This window comes from Apodemus sylvaticus, chromosome 21 (genome assembly GCF_947179515.1).
Source record: "Apodemus sylvaticus chromosome 21, mApoSyl1.1, whole genome shotgun sequence".
NCBI lineage: Eukaryota > Metazoa > Chordata > Mammalia > Rodentia > Muridae > Apodemus > Apodemus sylvaticus.
The window spans coordinates 27,131,638-27,151,830 of NC_067492.1; the positions used below are offsets into that span (position 1 = coordinate 27,131,638).

The 20,193-nt window shown below is 37.8% G+C and overlaps 1 protein-coding gene across 1 annotated transcript in view; it reads left to right on the forward strand.

The window, feature by feature from the left end:
- Window positions 1-20,193, forward strand: part of Cdh11 (cadherin 11) — a 160,453-nt gene that overhangs the window by 102,292 nt on the left and 37,968 nt on the right. The window contains exons 3-6 of the mRNA XM_052166700.1: window positions 8,418-8,818; window positions 13,124-13,418; window positions 16,266-16,385; window positions 18,508-18,675. Of these exons, the coding sequence (XP_052022660.1) occupies window positions 8,591-8,818; window positions 13,124-13,418; window positions 16,266-16,385; window positions 18,508-18,675 (811 nt within the window). The 5' untranslated portion in view covers window positions 8,418-8,590. The remainder of the gene's footprint in view (window positions 1-8,417; window positions 8,819-13,123; window positions 13,419-16,265; window positions 16,386-18,507; window positions 18,676-20,193) is intronic.

Genomic DNA, 20,193 nt, shown 5'->3' on the forward strand with positions numbered 1-20,193 from the left:
TAATCAGTCATATCTCAGAGAAGGAGTAGGCAAGACATCAGAGGCTGTGGACCAGACTGCTTAGAAGAGGCTAGTGATGGCAGATACTACAAGAATAATCATTGTGTTAGGAATTCATCCCGCCAAGCTGATTCTGGTCTCTGGTTGCTCTGTGCTTTGTAGGTAGTGTTGTTAGTTCTCGTCTTCAATTTACAACTTATATCATGTTCTATAACTAGACAGCATCAAAAATACACTGATACCTATGTATCCCCAAGGCCCTTCCAGGCTTGGCCCTGAATGAAGGAAGGAGAAAATAAGGTTAAGAACACTTTTTAATATATTTACTGTCTGAGCACAGAGGGAGGTTTGACTTATGCCTTTCAAATTATAAATGATGTCACAATAATCTAAGTATCTTATCATTGCCACTTCGAGCATGTCTTCCTTCAGGTGGTTTTATTTAGGCACAAGTTGTAAGTGGAATCTAATTTTTCCCACACATTCGTATGGAACATTTATTCACAGTTGGAGCTGACATTGCTCACAAGGTTGTTTCGGGTATGTGTTGATATATCTTATTCATATCAATGACTAACATTTAGAAATATTAGCGTGAGAAAAGCTGTCTCAAGAATCGAGTGGGGCATGAATAATAGGCGATATTCTTAGTGCTCGTTGGATAGAACTGTCTTATTGCTCAAACGTGACTGAATTATTGTGAGACATGAGGTCTTAGCTATGACCATGGGACCCACAAGTACCATTTATATTAAGTCATGTTGAAAATACAATGAAATGCTGCATAGTATGCCCTAGACTGCTGGCCAGTATCAAAAACAAAACAAAACAAAAACAAACAAACAAACAAACAAAAAAAACAGATGACTTTGAAGGATTAAAGCTACTACTACCATTACTACTACTACCATTACAACTACTACTACTGCTGCTGTTGCTACTACTACTACTACTTGAGTTTATGAAGTCTATAAGGGACTTAATCAGATTGTTGGCCAAGCTTTCCACAATCCATAGGTTATTAAATGTCATTCCTATTTCCAAAAGTGTGTGGAAGCGAAAAGCGACACTTATCTTTGAGCCCCTGTAAAAATTCTATTCAAGTTTAAACAGATCGTCATTGTTGTTTATTTGTTACAACACACCAATAGTATTTGAGTCTGGCATTTGAGAATGGAGCAAAGTATATCACGATGTCTTGTGTAGTGCCCACGGTATACTCTGCACCCAAGAAGAAATGATTCCAAACTTAAGTCTTGCGCCAAATGCTGAAATCTTAGATAGAGCATTATGTTTCAACAATTCTTGTAATACTTCCTCTCTCCCTCCTCTATGATTTTCACAGACAAGGCATAATTCCTGTGATTTGATTTGAAAGAGGGAACAGCTCTGCGCTGAGTGATGAGATCTGAACGGGGGAATAAAATATTCTTGAATTAATTTGCATAATAGAATCCGATTGGTTACAAAGCTGTGTTTGTTGAAGGAGAGACCAGAGTCCCTTTGCTCACCCACAAGGGAACCTTGCAGATACAAAAATAGGATTTTGAGCTCTGGTGGGAACCTTGATAATATACTTAGCGTAATGATAACCTGTCTTTAGCTGTAAATTAGCTCGCCTGAAATAAAAAGAATGGGTCAGTGTGTCTGATCCTTCCAGCTCTGTGGGGAGGAGAAAGCTGAAAACCAAATCCGCTTGCTTTTTGCTCACCGTTTTTGTCTTTCATTTCCTACCCGATAACAATTTCCAGCAGGAGTCCAAATATACTTAAACACCCATATATGTCATTTTCTTTTACGGAGACAAAAGCAGGCACAGCAGGAACGTTTTATGCTCAAGGCGCAGCCACTTACTACGGACTATCTGCTCTCCAGAAAGAGGGGTGAGCCTTCCACTTAGAACTGGTGATTTTGCAAATCCATTTTCCTGTCATGCGATTACTCCTGTGACTTTCAACAACATTTATTTTTCCCTCCAAGCGATGTGCTTCCATCCTAACGTTAAGTCTTCTTACATGTGTTAGTGGAACCCCGATGCTTGGGCATCCTGGCCAGCTGCTGGGAAGCGCTTTAATGGAAAGATTGCTCAAGAAGTGCCTTGGGGTTCTTTATTAATACTAATTAGAACATTGATAGATTTCTCTAATTATTACTCACATCAAGGTCTCCTTAGGAGGGCAGCTTCCTATTAATTTCTGTGTGAGATTTGTGCTAAATGTCTACTGTATTCAACAATCCATTCTTGGGAAGAATGGATTCCAGGTCGTTCTTCCAAAAATCACAGAATTAGATAAACAAAACTCCCTTAATACATCCTTTAAAGGCTATCTTTAGAAATTCTGCAATAGAAATCTAAGGATAAGAAAATAAAGATTAGTTATACTACATTGTTACGCTTGATATTGACAGTTTAGATCCTGTGTTCATCTTCATTTTGATGTCTTTTAAGAAATGTTTTCTTTTACTTTCTGTTGTGACAATATTTTTTAACACCATCATATATGTACTCATTTCGGGTTCCCCAGTCTGGAGGTAGGATCAGGAAAAGGCAATCATGTAGATACAGAGGCATCTCTCTGTGTTTGGTTTTTCACCTTCTCTTAGAGATGCAGGATCAGGTAGAACTGTAGGAAGTAGAATTCATGTCAGGTCTGGATTTTTTTATGCAGTTTAAAAACAGACAAGAGGGCATGAATAGATTGCTCAGCAATTAAGGGCACTAACTGCTCTTCCAGAGGTCCCGAGTTCAATTCTGGGCACCCACTTAGTAGCTTAAAACCATCTGCAATAGCATCTGATTCCTTCTTCGGGTGTGTGTGAAGACAGAACACTCATATAAAATAAATAAATAAGTAAATATTTTAAGAAGTAAACATTAAAAAAGACAAAAAGGAAGGGAAGGTTTTTTATTTTTCAAAATAGATATCAGAGTTAGATGGTCTAGGCTCAAATCAATCTAGCTATCACCAGAACCTTATAGTAGCACAAATTGTATTTAATTTCTCTTGATCTCATTATTAATATCCTTTCAACATAATATTCACAGTTCTGATTAACAGGGTTGGCATATTAATCAATAAATGACTTAAGAATTATAAAGTTTTTAGAAGGATGGCTAATAAAACCTAATTTTATCAATAGTTTTTTTTTACTCTAAAGTGAATAATTGACTTAAAATTCAAGTTCTATATATCAAGAATTAATTATCAAAATTGCTCATATATTGATTATATTATATTTGGTCATATAAGCATTTAAATTATGCTTATTTAAAATTCATGAGACCAATTAGTTACTTTTATGTGTTTAGTTTTCCTAGTGTTTCTAACAGAAGATTCATAATGTTAACTTTGTTAATAAAAAGAGTAAAGTTCATTGTTTATTGGTCACATTGGAACTCTTACTCCTTAGTATGAAGCTAGAGGTTTTTTTTATACATAGATATAAAGTGGAAAAGTTGTCATGTAGTTTCAGAACTTTAGTGTCAGAAATAATTGTGCTTTACAGCAACATGGCAGCCAGAAAGAAAAAAAAAGAGGTGTAGAAATATCAACTTTAATTAAACCCTTTCTTTCAAATACACTTCACAGTTTATATGCAGGAATAATTTATCACCTTGTGAATGAACACTTAATACTTGGCATGATACAAAATGGGCAGGGACCTTACTCCATATGTTCTCTCCTTCCTCTTCTCCCAGAATTTCCAAAGAGGCAGAATTAAATCTGAAGTTCAAGGGTGTACTTGATCTTATACACTGAGTTGTTTTGGATGGCCCCTTTGAACTCAGGTCCCAGACATGTAGTAAATACAACTAATTGAGAAGCTGTCTGAATCACAAGAGACACTCCCCACAATCATTCAGTAAAGCCCTAATCACATAAAAGAAGATGGAAGCTACTGAGAGAACATTTTATTCAGGACTTACACCAATTAGGAGGCAGAGGGAACTGCAGGGCTTCAGGTACAGATCAGTGTTGGGGCCTTGTTTCCTCAGTTAAGTCAGACATCTCTCTGTTGCTTCCTATGGCCTCAGTTTGATATCTTCTCCAGCTGCACACCTTTCTGTGCTTATTCTACAAGTGCCTTGGTATTGTGGCAAGCGGCACTTTGGGGATCATTAAATTGGTGCTTGTCTGGGCAGCAGAGATTTCTCAGTGGCCAAGAACACTTGCTGATCTCACAGGTCCTGAGTTGGGTTCAGTTCACTCATGTCCAGTAGCTCACAACCACCTAGAGCTCCATCTTTAATGGATCTGATGACTTCCTTGGGAGCATCTGAACTCACGTACACCATTACAACAACAACAGCAACAACAGAGATGACAACAGAGACAACAAGAACAACAACCTCGCAGGGCGGTGGTGGGGCACGCCTTTAATCCCAGCACTTGGGAGGCAGAGGCAGGCAGATTCTGAATTTGAGGCCAGCCTGGTCTACAGAGTAAGTTCCAGGACAGCCAGAGCTACACAAAGAAACCCTGTCTCGAGAAACCGAGAAAAAAAAAAAACCCAAAACCCCAAAACCAAAAAAAAAAAAAACCCAAAACAAACCAACAACCTCCCCTCACACACCCCCACAGACACAAATACACACACATCCCACACAGACACACACCCAGAGAGAGAGAGAGAGAGAGAATGACTATGTTAAAATATAAACATATTTAAATGACTGCTGGTGAGGAGTGAGGTTGGTGTGTGACAGGGAGGCCTTTTTAACCTTCATTCCTTAATACTGCATTTTACACATTTGAATGCATCTGGAAACAACAAGTACTAAAGGTATTTCTGAGAAGAGGCTGGAGTACCCATATGGAGAAGTTCTACTTGAATGATAGCAAACACCTTTAACTTTATATCTGCAGCATGCACAAATATTATCTTGGCATAAGACCAAAGACTTGAAAAGGCTAAATCATACTAACTTAGAGAAAAGAGCTTTACTATGTGAAGAAGTCTACCAGCCTTCTTATGCCCAAGACTACTAAAGCCAACAATAGCTACAGTGTCTCCTGTAACTCTCCTTTCTTTCCCTGCCCTCTTCTTGTCATCTCCAGTTCAAAGCACAGGTACACAATCTGGTGCGCAATGCTGACAGGCTTATATTTTGCCACCCTGGGAAAAATCGGAGGAATCTTAGGTTCTCATTCTGTTTATCCATGGGCAATGGGTTAATACAGAATGCATGTGTTTTTGAGAACACCTAGACTCTGGATACCACCAAGAAGAAGCAGATATTGTATACAAGGAAAGATGAAATTTAAGTGGGGGCAGTTAGCAAAGAATGCTATATAAGGGGAAATTTATTCCAGTACCAGAACACTGAAATTCAAGAAGTCTGGGAGCTTGAGGCCCTCTAGGTCAGATAAATACAAGGAAATTGGCAAGGTAAACTATGCCAATGGCTCCATCTTCCTGCTGCTGAATAAATAGAAACATGATGGTTGGGTCTGAGGAAGCGATATGCTGCCTGTAACAGGTTTACTGTTTAATTTTTCTTCTTGTGATTGGAGTGAAACTGGAAAGCATCCCATGAAAAGCTGTCCAGTGAGACCATAAAGAAACGAACTGATGCTGTCGCTTTAATTGACTTCAATAGCATTAAAAGATCCTCCAGTGAGTCAATGAGAATTTGACCTATTAGTTGACACTGTAGTGTTAATTGATCAGCATAATTTAATTAATTGATTCACAAAGCTCAATGAAGACTTGACCTTTTACATTTTTTTTCTCTATAAATACAGCACCTTGCTAGGTTGGGCTGTGCTGGAATTCACTATGAAAGTCAGATTAGATCAAACTAGCCTCAGACTTCTTAAAGTTGGTGTGATCCTTCTGTGCCTGTCTATGGAGTTCTGGATTACATACCTGTACCACTCCCCTGCCCCCACCCACACACACATCTTGGTCACTTATTTCTTCATTTGTTATTTTCATTCCCATCATCATTTCTTGAGGTCTGCTTGTCCTCCCTTCCATGACACAGTCTGTGACATAAGATTCCTCTCTTTTTTCATTTGTGATAAATTCTTGGTTTATGCTGTGGTTGGCCAACAGTAATGGTTAGGGAATTCTGATGTTTTTCTCATGGTATCTATATTCTACATTCTTAAAATAGAAGCTTTTGCTTTGCTATTCAACTCAGCCACCACATCCTTTAAACATCCTCTTTTAATGTGCTGGCCTCTGGAATCCTTACTATGGATGCTGTATTATGATCCCTAGTTTTTCTAAACCATGAACATAGCCAAGCCCACTGATAATCAATGAATTATAGAGTTTCTGTGTTCTAGACATCTGTTAGTGGTCTTAATTCACTTTTCACTTGACCTTTGCAGCAACCTTTCAATGAATATTATTATTTTTCGCAGTTTATTTATTTATTGATTGGTTCGATATTTCTTTATTTACATTTCAGATATTTTCAACTCAGGCCCAAGAGTCTCTCCTCCCACTGATTTCCAACAAGGCCATCCTCTGCCACATAAGTGGCCAGCACCATGGGTTTTGCCCCATGTGTATTCTTTGGCTGGTGGTCCAGTCCCTAGGAGTTCTGTAAGGTCTTGCCTATTGACACTGTTTCTCCTCCATGGGGCTGTGACCCTCCCTCAGCTCCTTCAGTTCTTTCTCCGACTCCTCTAACAGGGACCCCCCGTGCTCAATCCAATGGTTGGCTGCAAGCTTTTGCCTCTATATTTGTCAGGCTCTGGAAGAGCCTCTCAGGAGACAGCCATATCAGGCTTCCAACAGCAAGTACTTTCTGGGATCCACAATAAAGTCCAGGGTTGGTGGCTGTATATGGGATGGATCCCCAGGTGGGGGCCATCTCTGGACGGCCTTGCCTTCATTTTCTGCTCTGCACTTTGTCTCCATATTTGCTCCCATGAATATTTTGTTCCACTTCTCAAAAAGAACCAAACCACCCACATATTTGTCTTCCTTCTTCTTGAGTTTCATAAGGTCTATGAATTGTGTCTTGAGTATTTGGAGCTTTTGGACTAATAACCACTTATAAGTGACTGTATACCATGTGCCTTCTGTTGTGATTGGGTGACCTCACTCAGAATGATATTTTGTAGGTCCATTCATTTGCCTAAGAATTTAATGAATTCATTGTTTTTAATAGCTGAATAGTATTCAATTGTATAGACATACCACAATTTTTTGTATCCATTCCTCTGTTGAAGGACATCTGGGTTCCCTCCAGCTTCTCGCTATTATAAATAAGGCTGCTATAAACATAGTGGAACATGAATCCTTGATATATGTTGGAGTAGAGCAAGGCTACTGACTGATCAGTTTGGCTTAATTTTATATCCGGCTACTTTGCTAAAGTTGCTTAGCAGCTTTAGGAGTTCTCTGATAGAGTTTTTGGGGTCACTTAAGTATACTATAATATCTGCAATTAGTGATAATTTGACTTTTTCCTTTCCAATTTCTATTCCTTTGACCTCCTTTTGTTGTCTAATTGCTCTAACTAGAACTTCAAGTACTACATTGAATACATAGGGAGAGAAAGGGCAGCCTTGTCTAGTCCCTGATTTTAGTGGGAATGCTTCAAGTTTCTCTCTATTTCATTTGATGTTGGCTACTGGTTTGCTGTATATTGCTTTTATTATATTTAGGTATGGGCCTTGAATTCCTGATCTTACCAAGACTTTTAACATTAATGGATGTTTAATTTTGCAAAATGCTTTTTCAGCATCTAATGAAATGATCATGTGATTATTTTTTTTTTGAGTTTGTTATGTTGCGTTGATGGATTTCCAAATATTGAACCATCCCTACATCCCTTGGATGAAGCCTACTTGATTGTGGTGAATGATCACCTGGATTTGTTCTGGGATTTGGTTTGTGAGAATTTTATTGAGTATTTTTGCATCAATATTCAAAAGGGAAATTCATCTGAACTTCTCTTTTTTGTTGGGTCTTTGTGAGGTTTTAGAATCAGTGTAGCTGTGGCTTCATAGATCAAATAGGGTAGTGTTCCTTCTGTTTCTATTTTTTTTTTTATAGTTTGAAGAATATTGGTATCATGTCTTCTTTGAAGGTCTGATAGAATTCTGCACTAAACCCATCTGGTCCTAGGCTTTTTTTTTTTTTTTTTTTTTTTTTTTTTTTTTTTTTTTTGGTTGGGAGATTTTTAGTGACTGCTTCTATTTCATTAGGGGTTATGGGACTGTTTAGACTGATATCTATAGACCATTTCATCCTAAATCAAAAGAATATACCTTTTCCTCCGCACCTCATGGTACCTTCTCCAAAACTGAATATTATTTTTTATCTACATTTCTGAAATGAGCAATCTGGGTTCCAAGTGGTAAACTGATATTCAAACCAACATGTTTGCTAAATGGAAACAAAACAATATGTGGATGAAGGCTGAAGCTAATTCAATCTCTCTTTGCTTACAGAAGCTGACTGGGGAAGTGGACAACCTTGGCGTGATGTCCCCAGTGAGTGAAGATATTCCATTCCAGAGTAGGTCTACTTGACACATCTGGGAGACCGCCATCCGAAAGACAGCCGCTCTGTTGGTGTAGGGAGTGACAGCTGCATTTCTCCTGTGCCTACTGCATAACCAAAAATGAAGGAGAACTACTGTTTACAAGCTGCCCTGGTGTGCCTGAGCATGCTATACCACAGCCAGGCATTTGCCCTGGAGCGACGAGGCCACCTGCGTCCCTCATTCCATGGACACCATGAGAAGGGCAAGGAGGGGCAGGTGCTGCAACGCTCCAAGAGAGGTTGGGTCTGGAACCAGTTCTTTGTGATAGAAGAGTACACTGGGCCCGACCCTGTGCTGGTGGGCAGGGTAAGGCTGCATACATTCCACGTTGATGTGTCTGTATGTGCTCATTTTCAGTGCAGTAGGACATGACCAAGTCAAAACAAAACAAAACAAAGCAAAAAGACAAAACAACTGTAAGCAAACTATTACAAAAGTAAGATACAAGAAAACCAAAACAATGAAACAAAAAGCAAGATAGCACAAATGATCTACTGTTATTTAAAAGAGAATCATATTATGCATATGTCCATTCAGTCTTTTCCTCCTCATTCCTATACTTAACCACACTGAGAATGCTTCTTATGTTCACTTATTATAGGATAAGGACTCCATTTTGACTAACAACTTCATAGTCTATTTAAAGAAATACTGCCTTAATTTATCGAACCATTCTTCAACTGGAGGAATTTCTCAGACTATATCCTAACCCCAACTTGCCTGCTCCCACTTTTATATTCCCATGTCTCTCCAATCCCTTTCATCCTCCTTTTTTTTTTTTTTTACTGTCTCTGACACCTAATTTCATTTTACTTTACATGAGGAATTAGATTAGCCTTGAATCCTCATGCCTTGGCACCAACACCAAATCCAGAAAAATGAGTGAATATGCATCTTTAGGATCGAAATGGTATTATCCATTTTGCCTTTATATATGGTTGTGCTATATTTTCAGTTCTAAGGTTATGCACTGGTTATTCAACTCCATCAGAAATATAAATGTAGAGAGGGCAAAACACATTTGGCAAACTGACCCCTTACTACTTATTAGGATAAAATATGTGACAGTTGTTTAGGTAATACTGACATTAGTTCTCAGGAGATGGCTATTTTAATTTACACAAATTTTAGCTCTATTATGTGGAAGTGGTAGACAGACAATAAATCAGATTGAAGCAATACCCGACCCCAAACAAGTAATAAAAAGGAAGCAGCGGCTTATTTATTTAAGAAAGAAAACAAAAGATATTTTGAGGAGGGTAATGAAATTCAATTTATGCCCTTAACTCTTATGAAAAATAGAGGCAAATATCTAATAATCCTGACCTCCAAGTTAAATAGAACTGGTACAATGTAGAGAAATGCAAGGATGGATTATAGAGATATCTGCTTTTGAACCCCAAGGATGCCAACAAAGTTACCTTCAATGGTTTATTTTGATATGAAAGAACAAACCATTTTACATCATTTATTTTTATACTCAGCAAATATTCTTGGTAATCTCAACATAGAATAGGAAATATGTTGTTAGCAATAAGGTACCAAATAATTTCATTCGTGTGTCCATACAGTGAAAAAGATGTAGAGGTAGTCTTGATAAAATGGAAGTATGGGAAAATAATTGACCAGCAGAATCCCGAAACTGAAGAGCTGTGCTGTATCTGCAGAAAAGGAAAGGAAAAAGACAGCCCCAGTAAAGAAGGGTAACTTAGCTCTAGCAATGTGCGGAGCTGAGCATTGAATTGAAAATGACCCTCTGCTTTGTCACTGTCTCAGTGGGGGACAGTGTATGTTTAGATTCTGGGAAGACAGGAGTTCCAGGACTTAGTGAGCCAGATGATGTTGTGTCCTCTGGATCTAACAAATATCGTATGATGCACTAGGGAGAAGAACAGGAATAAAGAGGGGAAGGGAAAGTCTGGTATCATCCTGTGTATGACCTTGAAAAGTAAAGTTACTGATATGCATGTGTGCCTCTGTGTGTGTGTGTCCCCGCATGCGCCTGCTTAGATCTGACAAAATCTTCCTTTTGAAATAGTGCTAAGACAGTTCCTGCTTAAGTGGGAGGAATAGTTGGCTTGTTCGCTAACAATCTTTGAATGGTGACATTCAAGGTTGAATGCTTGAAAATTCCCTGAAAAGGTAGAATTTGGCAAAGCACAAAAGACTTACAGTTTTCATGGAGGAAATTCAGCCTGTGTCATGCTGTGCTGTGCAAAGAGAGAAGCAATCAGTCTTCGGAGTCGGGAACTGGCTGCGCATGCTTCAGCAACTGGACCCTTGATAGCACTTGCTGGGTTCCCAAACTGCTTTTGCGTGGAACCTAATAAACAGTATTGTCAGTACAATAGATCATCTTTGTGACAGAGGAAAGCTAGGGGAGACATATCCAACTTTTAAATCTTGGAGGGAGGAGAAACAAAGTGGAAATGGGATAAGCAGGATGCTTGGTAAAAATGTCAGCTCTGTGGCGAGCTGTGAAACGCCTCTTTATGCTTACATGTGTAATGCATGGAGACAGCTTCATTTCTTGTTCACGAAATTAACCTCTTAACTTTTGGTACGTGTGAAGCAGGGGAAAGAACAACCATCACAATCCCAGGCTGCATAGGAAAGGGGAACACAGGCCATGCAGTAAATGGCATGGACGTTGTGGATATCTTCTCTGTTCACTGAAATCCATCACATCCCTTCATATTTCCCTCCACCCATAGCCAAACTCTTAAGAATTACATCAGTCATATTGCGTTAAAATGATGGATTATTTTTTACTTACTATTCAGAAGTAAAGTTTTTTAACTGTCCCTTACCCAGAAGCCCTGGTATCCACAACCAAAATAGTCGTTGTAGTTTATGCCTTGGAGTTGAAACTTTTGCTGTTTCACCAAAACACAACAAATAAACATACTTAGGAAATGTAAATGTTATGAACATTTTAAAAAGTTGTATATTCAATTTTTCTTTGTGAACCTCAAGTAAACTGTGTAGGCCTTGGTTTCATAATAATGATAGAAAATTTACTGATGGTAATAAAAGGATATTTATAAATCACTGAAGTCATTAAATCAAGTAAAAACTTGTAACAATCTTTATTGTAGTAAATGTTTGAATATTACTTTTCTGTTTACTTCTTTGTTTTCTTTTGCTGATTTTCCATATACAACAGGTTTAATCAATGGGTAGTTTTAAATCTTTTAGCTGTTTTTCAATACAATAAGACAATGAATATAACATATAATAGCATTCATATATTAAAATACATTAATTATTTCAAACCATATAACAATTTCATGTAACAATTAAAATAACAATCATATAAAAGGAGATCAGAAAGTGAGTGCATAGGTCTTCTTTCTGCAGGAAAATCAGTGAAGTCTTTGATAGACTTGGACTCTGACATGCAGAGCAGAATTTGGGCAGAGCTGCTGGTAGAAATGGTGCCTAAAAGACTATGGTAAATTCTTGACAGCAGCAAGTATAGATTTAGGCTAAAATAATCTTTTTAAAATCTTTTATTTACTTTATGTATATGAGTACACTGTTGCTATCTTCAGACACACACATCAGATTCCATTACAGATGGTTGTGAGCTACCATGTGGTTGCTGGGAACTGAACTCAGGTCCTCTGGAAGAGCAGTCATAGCTCTTAACCACTGAGCCAACTCTTCAGCCCCTAGGCTAAAATAATCTTGTCTATAGGCTTTCTGTAAAACATGAACATCCCAAGGATATTGGAAGTTCTTTCAAGGGTCTGGGGACAACATGCCTATCACTTCTTATCACTGTCCTCTATGATCATAAGGTCATAGCAGATTCTCCTCCCAAGGAGATAATAGCTCCAGATATTAGACTCTGAAGGCCAGACAAATCTAGGAATGTCTGTTTTGTTGAAGAATTTATATTAACAAATTTCTGGACAATAACAAGTATCTTCTGAAGAGAATCTCTGCAAAAATTACACATGGTGGATAAGGAAACCCTTTGTACCTTGATGCTGAAGTGGCTGCAGAAGTTACAATTAGAGGAATCTACAAGTATAATATACAATCTATAGCCCTGTGTTATATAAAACTAAGCAAAATGCACTTAAGAATCTGTGGAGATTCGTTTGTGTATGTATAGGCATGATTTACTATCCCGTAAAGGGGTCATAAGAAACTGGCAAAGGGAGATTCATAGCTGAGGAAGGTGATGAAATGGGAGTAAAAGCTGAGAGAAATGTACTGATATACTGCATAAATTTATGCTTACATCTTTTCAAAATATATACATGCATTTATTTCCAAATAACTTTTGAGGTATATATGCATGTATATATTTTGCATGGGTACATATATACAGTCAAGTAGAGAGGAAGAACATGATCCTCGGAATTAATTTTTGCATATATATTAGCTTCATTATTATCTAGCTTAATCACCTTGGCCACAGTAGTTACCTAAGACTCCATTTCTATATTCAGAAAATCATGATGGAAATCACTTTGTCTCATGATATATGTATGTGAGTGTATGTATGTGCACATATGTCTACATACATAACAATCAGCCTATGCATTCTTATTATTCTGCATGAAATTAAAATGTTGTCTTTCTTTTCTTTTTTTCTAGCTTCATTCTGATATTGACTCTGGTGATGGGAACATTAAATACATTCTCTCAGGTGAAGGAGCGGGAACCATTTTTGTGATTGATGACAAATCAGGGAACATTCATGCCACCAAGACACTGGACCGAGAGGAGAGAGCCCAGTACACACTGATGGCTCAGGCGGTGGACAGGGACACCAACAGGCCACTGGAACCACCTTCAGAATTCATTGTTAAGGTCCAGGACATTAATGACAACCCTCCAGAGTTTCTGCATGAAACCTATCATGCCAATGTGCCTGAGAGGTCCAATGTGGGTACGTAAGTAAGGGTCACCTGTTCTACTTCTATCTGGTGACTGTACAGGTTGGTAGGCTGGTGCCTGCCCTCCAACCCAGGAACTGAAGCTTGTGTTGCATCTTTCTTGCCCAATAGCAGGGGAAAATTCCCTTGCTGGATTTTTTAAAATTCAAAATAGATTTTCCCTTACATAATATATCATGATTATGATTCCCTCTCTATCTACACCTCCCAGATACCACACATCCCCTCCCATCCAGATCTACCCTCTTTCTGTCTCTCGGTAGTAAACAATCAGACTTTTAAAAGTTAATAAGAAAAGAAAATAAAAAATAAAAAAATAACCTAATACATTGAACCAAAGAAATAAACAGAAAGGAAAGGCCTCTAAGGAAAAGTACATGAAACAGATATAGATATGGAGACTCAGATTTCCAAATTTTTATAACAGATTTGTCATTGGAAAGTCAACTATTAACTTCCTATTAACTAGGAAGACTGGAAGGGCGAAGAATTAGAAACAGTTTAGAGTCATGTTCAGCTGTGTGAAGTGACACCATTTAACATCTTCTCTTCCTCTGTGGAATAGGAGTAACAATTTCCAGTCTGCAAAGAGCAATGATTAACTCCATCCAATCACTAGGGCATTGATGTCGAATAAGTAACAGCAATGATAATGTTTGCTGCTTTGGGCTTCACGTTAATTGATTGCGAACACACCCCAGCGTGTTTAACTTGGCCATGATTAAATTTTGCAAAGCAGTCATTCCAGTTGGCTGTGTATAAATGAGAAGCTGAAGCAGAAACAGATTAACTAATTAGTCCAGGGTCACTTGTGTTACTAAATTCATGCAAAATGTATATAAGGCTGCCCTCAGTCACTGATTTCAAATATGCTTAAAGACATATCGCTTTGCTTGAAGATGGAACTCTAATATCTGCCTCCTGGTGTCACTTCTGCTTAAATTTCTAGAACGTGGTCTTTTGAGTGAATCTGATCCATTGGTCCCCATCAGGGATGGATTGTTCATTTTACCAATGAGAAAAAGCAAGCACTGAATATAAAGATTAGCTTACTCAAGAGAGACAGCCATGACTTTAGAGCTCTGAGGGATTTCCAGTCTGTGTGTGCAGCCTCTTGAGACAGAAATGGCATTGCCCTTCATGTCTACTAAGATCTTCTTTTACAGACAAAATGCCAGGCTGAGTCATTGTCTCCTTCCTTCCCTTTTCTTGTCCTTGTCCAGTCCCTTGACTATTCTATCTTCAGATGTGAATGCTAATGAGAAGAAAGGATGGGAGAAGCAGAGATAGCTAGGCATACGAACAGATAACCTAGGTGGACTTTTGCTCCTTACAGAACACTTTGGAGCCTAGGGCAGTGCTTAGACTTTCTATTCTACCATAAGAAATTATTGTCCTTGTCATCAGAAAGCTATGTGAACCAGGGCTCTTTTATATCCCTTCCTAATTTATCATTTTTTCAATTATGAAATCAAGATAATAGCTACTGATGAGTTCTAAGTCTATAGGTCAAATAGAAATATTGGACAATTGCTTTGCAAAAATTTTTTTTTGGAATTCCATGAAATCATAAAGATTTATAATTTTCTTAGACAATCCATGAAGTCTTTCTCTGGCATAACACCCATTATCCAGAATAATCCCTACCTTGTAGGAAGGGGTTCACAAAAGACAGTGGGTATGGAAAATTGATTTTGAAAAAGAGTGAACATTGTCTTGGGTTTCTCAGAGCAGTCACAGAAAACCCTAGGAAGTAAGGGATAGCTACCTATAAGCTGTGTAAACAGGTTCTGTACCCTGCCAGGAGGACCTCCCTCCCACCATTCTGCTGAAATGTCAAAGGAGAAATTTGGGCTTTATTCTTTCTAGATCTCCCAGCAAGTTAGACTCCCAGCTGTGACAATAAACAACATGAAAAGGAGATTTTAAGTTGTCATATTTCTCATCCTAAATCTTCCCAAAGTAAAATAGATTCCAAAATGTCCAGCAGAGAATGATGGCTCTTTACCTGGAATTTACCCCACACAGTACCTGACAGAGACATCCTGGATAATTGCCTGTTCCCCTCTTCCCTCCCTACATGGAAGCTCAACAGGCCATGTCCTAGATAGTTATTGTGACAATAGAGCTTATAAAGAAAAAAATGGCAGCCCATTCCTTTATCCCCTGATTTCTATTTTTTTCTGACCTAGGAATATATCTTAGATCCTATTGATGCCACACTGATCGTTTCTATGACATGGATACCAGACCCTATAGAGAAGAAAACATGTAATTTTCAAGACTTTAGGGTACAGCATTCCATATCATATTTATGGCCACAAATTGAATAAAATGTAGTATTAGCAGTAATTTTATTACATGCAAAGCTACAATACAATGATATGTTCATTGTCACAGATGGGAAAGTGCCAACTATCCTTTCATGAATAACAGTTATCCATTAATTATCATATATTGCACTCTCAGGAAAGATACTTATTTAATTATATGATATACTGAACATTTCCTTCACACGGTTCTAGGAATATATGATAAGAATGTTCATATTATTTTTTTAACTATCAAACTAAGCTGGAAGAACTGTGAAAGTAGAAAGTTTAGTTTTAAACCCTGGTTTGATCATGAGGATAAAGAAGAAATGGGAGAAGGGGACAAGAAAGGGAGGCAAGGTAGGGAGAGGAGCACTCTATATTTGAATTATAGGACAATAAGACCATAGTGAGTAATTGTGTGCGTGGTTTCAGGAATTCATTTTAAACAAAATTCTGTAAACAAAAATGAAATTGGAAAAGTTTATTGGATGTTGCTAATTGCTTCCCCTCTCTCCCTTTAATTAGGAACATCAGTAATCCAAGTGACAGCCTCTGATGCAGATGATCCCACCTACGGAAATAGTGCCAAGTTAGTGTACAGTATCCTTGAAGGGCAACCCTACTTCTCAGTGGAGGCACAAACAGGTATAGTATATTCCATTGACTTTGTGAGTTGTGGCTTACTGTAAATAAGGAGTCTATACCTGCTCATTGAACTGCTTTAGTTAAAAAGGAACTAAAAGGCCACTTTGCAGAGTTAGTATGAGGACCAGAAGGCCTATGTATGTGCTGTGCATATAGTAGAATGGAGGAATGCACATTTATTAGTATCTCAGTTCATAATCACAAATATTTAACAAGTCAGCTTATGAATTGGAAATGTCAGGAAGTGTGGATCCATGTGAAAAGGGCCGAAGATTGATACAGAGTCATGCTAGCTTTCAAACATCCTTGGAAGACCACTGGGTAAACTAGGAAGTGTCAGGAGTAACTGTTAATTTTCACCTTATTAGAAGATCCAGCACATTCCCAATCTGCTGCGAACGTAGGTTCCCAATGGATGCTATAAAGAGCAGACCAATAAAGTGAGTCAATATACGATAGAAACTAAAGCAACATTTCACTTCATTTATACTAAATGTGATTGCTAGTGAGAATAAACGCTACAGTCCTATAAAACTGCTCTTCCTCAGTAGTATGCTTTTTCTTTCCACATAACATGTTCTGTGCTTTTGAAAGAGGTTTTCATACAATTCACAACTTGTACATAAATTCCTAATTTGACATTTTTAATTTATTTGCTTAACTCTTACCTACATATATATTCATTCATTTTTTCATCACCTTGCTTCAAACAGCAATTTGTGGAGTTATTATCTATGGTTTCATACAGATCTTTGCTATTAGTCTTTGGGTAAACTAAGGATAAATGTGGGGTTTCATCTAGACTATGGGAAATGGTAAAAACTCTAGTCTTCTTTGTCTCACAGGGCCAAGGCTAGCAACTAACAATAGAAACCCATGAAAATAACCAATAAGGAAAATGATGTCTCACAAGATCTAGAGTATGGCAAAGAAACATCTCAACACTGGGCTCAGGGAAGCCTGACAAAGCTCAACACTATCACCTTGCTCTGTGTATTTACACTACAAATATTATTTTATTCACAGAGTATAAAAACTTCTGCATAATCCCTAGAGATGTAAATAAACATATTTTTATGAACATCATGTTTCAATATACAAAGGTCATGAATAATTCAATCCTAAATTTATCCTGTTTTTCAGTGACAGGTAGCTGTTGACTGAATCTTTGTACAAGTTTTGTTCATCTTTCTAACTGATCTGTTCACTCACTCCAAAAATTAATAGTAACATTTTAATATGTTTAAGCCCAAAGTTCTTTAAAGCAAAAAGTTTATGCCTCCTCTGTAAACTTAGTATTAGCCAGAGATATTTCTATTCTCTTTTATTTACAGATTTATTTAATTTTTACTTATATGAATACACTGCAGCTATCCTCAAACACACTAGAAGAGTGCATCAGATTCCATTACAGATGGTTGTGAGCCACCATGTGGTTGCTGGGAATTGAATTCAGGACCTCTGGAAGAGCAGTCAGTGCTCTTAACCACTGAGCCATCTCTCCAGCCCTGTAGAGATGTTTCTAATAGTTACATGGAAGACTTGATTTCTGAAAATTTTTGCTAGAAGTCCAGAAGTATAGATTCAGATAAGGCTTATCATACAATAGGCGCTTGTCATTTCAGTCTTCAGGATTCTTGTGTCTGAGAAGGAAGACATTGTTACTTGCATGTAGAGTAAAAAAAAAAACACTAATTAATATGCTGTAAGGTTTTTTATTATTTGCTTGATAATGCAAAGATGTGTTATCATCAGTGCTTTCTGTTATATTTGCCATGTTAAAATGATTTTTCTTTGAACAGACTACTTTTCATATATCTTCAGCTTCCCAGGATATAAAATATTTTTCTTTTTGAAATCTTGTCGGAGGAGTGGCCCCTTGTTCTGGAAAGACTCAGTGAAGCAGTATTCTTCGGCAAAACCAGAATGGGGAAGTGGGACGGGATGGGTGGGAGGACAGGGGGAGAGAAGGGGGCTTATGGGACTTTCAGGGAGTGGGGGGCTAGAAAAGGGGAAATCATTTGAAATGTAAATAAAAAATATATCGAATAAAAAAAAGAAAAAAAAAGAAATCTTGTCATAAATGAACATTTGTGATTTTTTGTAATTGTTCACTTGCTAGGTATCATCAGAACAGCCCTTCCCAATATGGACAGAGAAGCCAAGGAGGAGTACCACGTGGTGATCCAGGCCAAGGACATGGGTGGACACATGGGCGGACTCTCAGGGACAACCAAAGTCACGATCACACTGACTGATGTCAACGACAACCCACCAAAGTTTCCACAGAGTAAGGAGTTGGAGCTGGTCTTGCTAATTGTCACTGCTCACCCTCATCTTCTCATTCCCTCCTAATTTACCCAGCTTTCAAAAGGAAGAGACTAGAAATCCAAGAACCATTTTCATGATTCTTGCAAAACACTAGATCAAGATTACAACAGCTTACAAACACACAAAAGAAAGTTAAACAGTATAGAGATCCTAAGAAGTAAGGAAGACACTAAAAGCTGAATAACTCTAGAAACCATAATATATACATCTTGAGATATTTTACTTACTAGGTATTAATCATAAAAGGCAGGAATCAATTAACCTTCTCCTGTCCCAGTGTTCTTCACTCATGCTAACAGCACTGTGATCTGATATTTATCACTCCATAAAACACTGCCCCACATGTTGGTGATTGCAAATAACCATCATGTATTTGATTCTTGACTTTATAATTTGTGGAGAGCATAGGAAAAATAGCTACTCTGTTGTCCCTCCAGTATCAGGTGGGCACTGCTCTCCTGTGGCAGAAAAACACACTTCTAAGATTCCTTATAAGGCTGGCAAATTGAAACTGGCTTGTGCTTCCTCTGCACCTGGGCCTTTCTGTTGCTGAGTTCTGCTCATGAGAACTCCTTGAACACAGGAACTGTGTTGTGTTTTCTGAGTTGATAATAGAAGTCATGCGGCTTCTTTCCCAGTAGCTTTAAGGCCGTCAGTATGGCGGAGAAGCTCCGCCAGACTTCACTGCTCTATGAAGCGACCCTAAAGTAATGTTGAAGGGGCATGTATGATGAGAGCTATTATTGTATACATCTAGAAGATGACACCTTTGCATGTAATTTAAATATAATCTTTGTTCTGATTAATACAGTTAGTGCTGATTTTTATATCATTTGAAAAAATGCCAATAATTTCTCAGTCATTGATATTTTGAGTATTGTACAATATTTGTGAAATTGTTGAAGGAAAACAAAGTGACCTGGCAATTAAGAGTACATACTGCTTTTGCAGAAAACCATGGTTGGGTTCTCTGTAACAATATTAGTGGCTCTGAACAGTTGAAATTCAGCACCGGGAGGACCTGTAGCCTTCTTTTGGTCTCAGATGTACCTCCATTCCTTTGCACATAGTCACATAGATACAGGCATATACCTAAAAAGGGGACACATCTTTAAAATTTTTATATTTACTATTTTAATTATGTGTTTATGAGTATATCTATATGTGGATATGTTTCCTATATGTAGGTCCTCACAGAGGCCAGAACTGTCAGATTTCTCTGTAGCTGTAATTATATGTGCTTGTGAGCTGACTAGGGTGCGAGTAAACAAACTTCGGCCCACAGAAAGAGAAACATAGCTCCTAATTCTAAGCCATCACTCTAGCACCAAATACAACAACTCTTTGGAGACAATGGTATTTAAATACAAAATTAAAGTTAAATGTTAATTGCACCATCATTTAATATCCGGTCACTAATGTTACAAATATCTAAAAAAGAGCCTATGTTTTATAGATATAATTGGCTCCTAGGGAA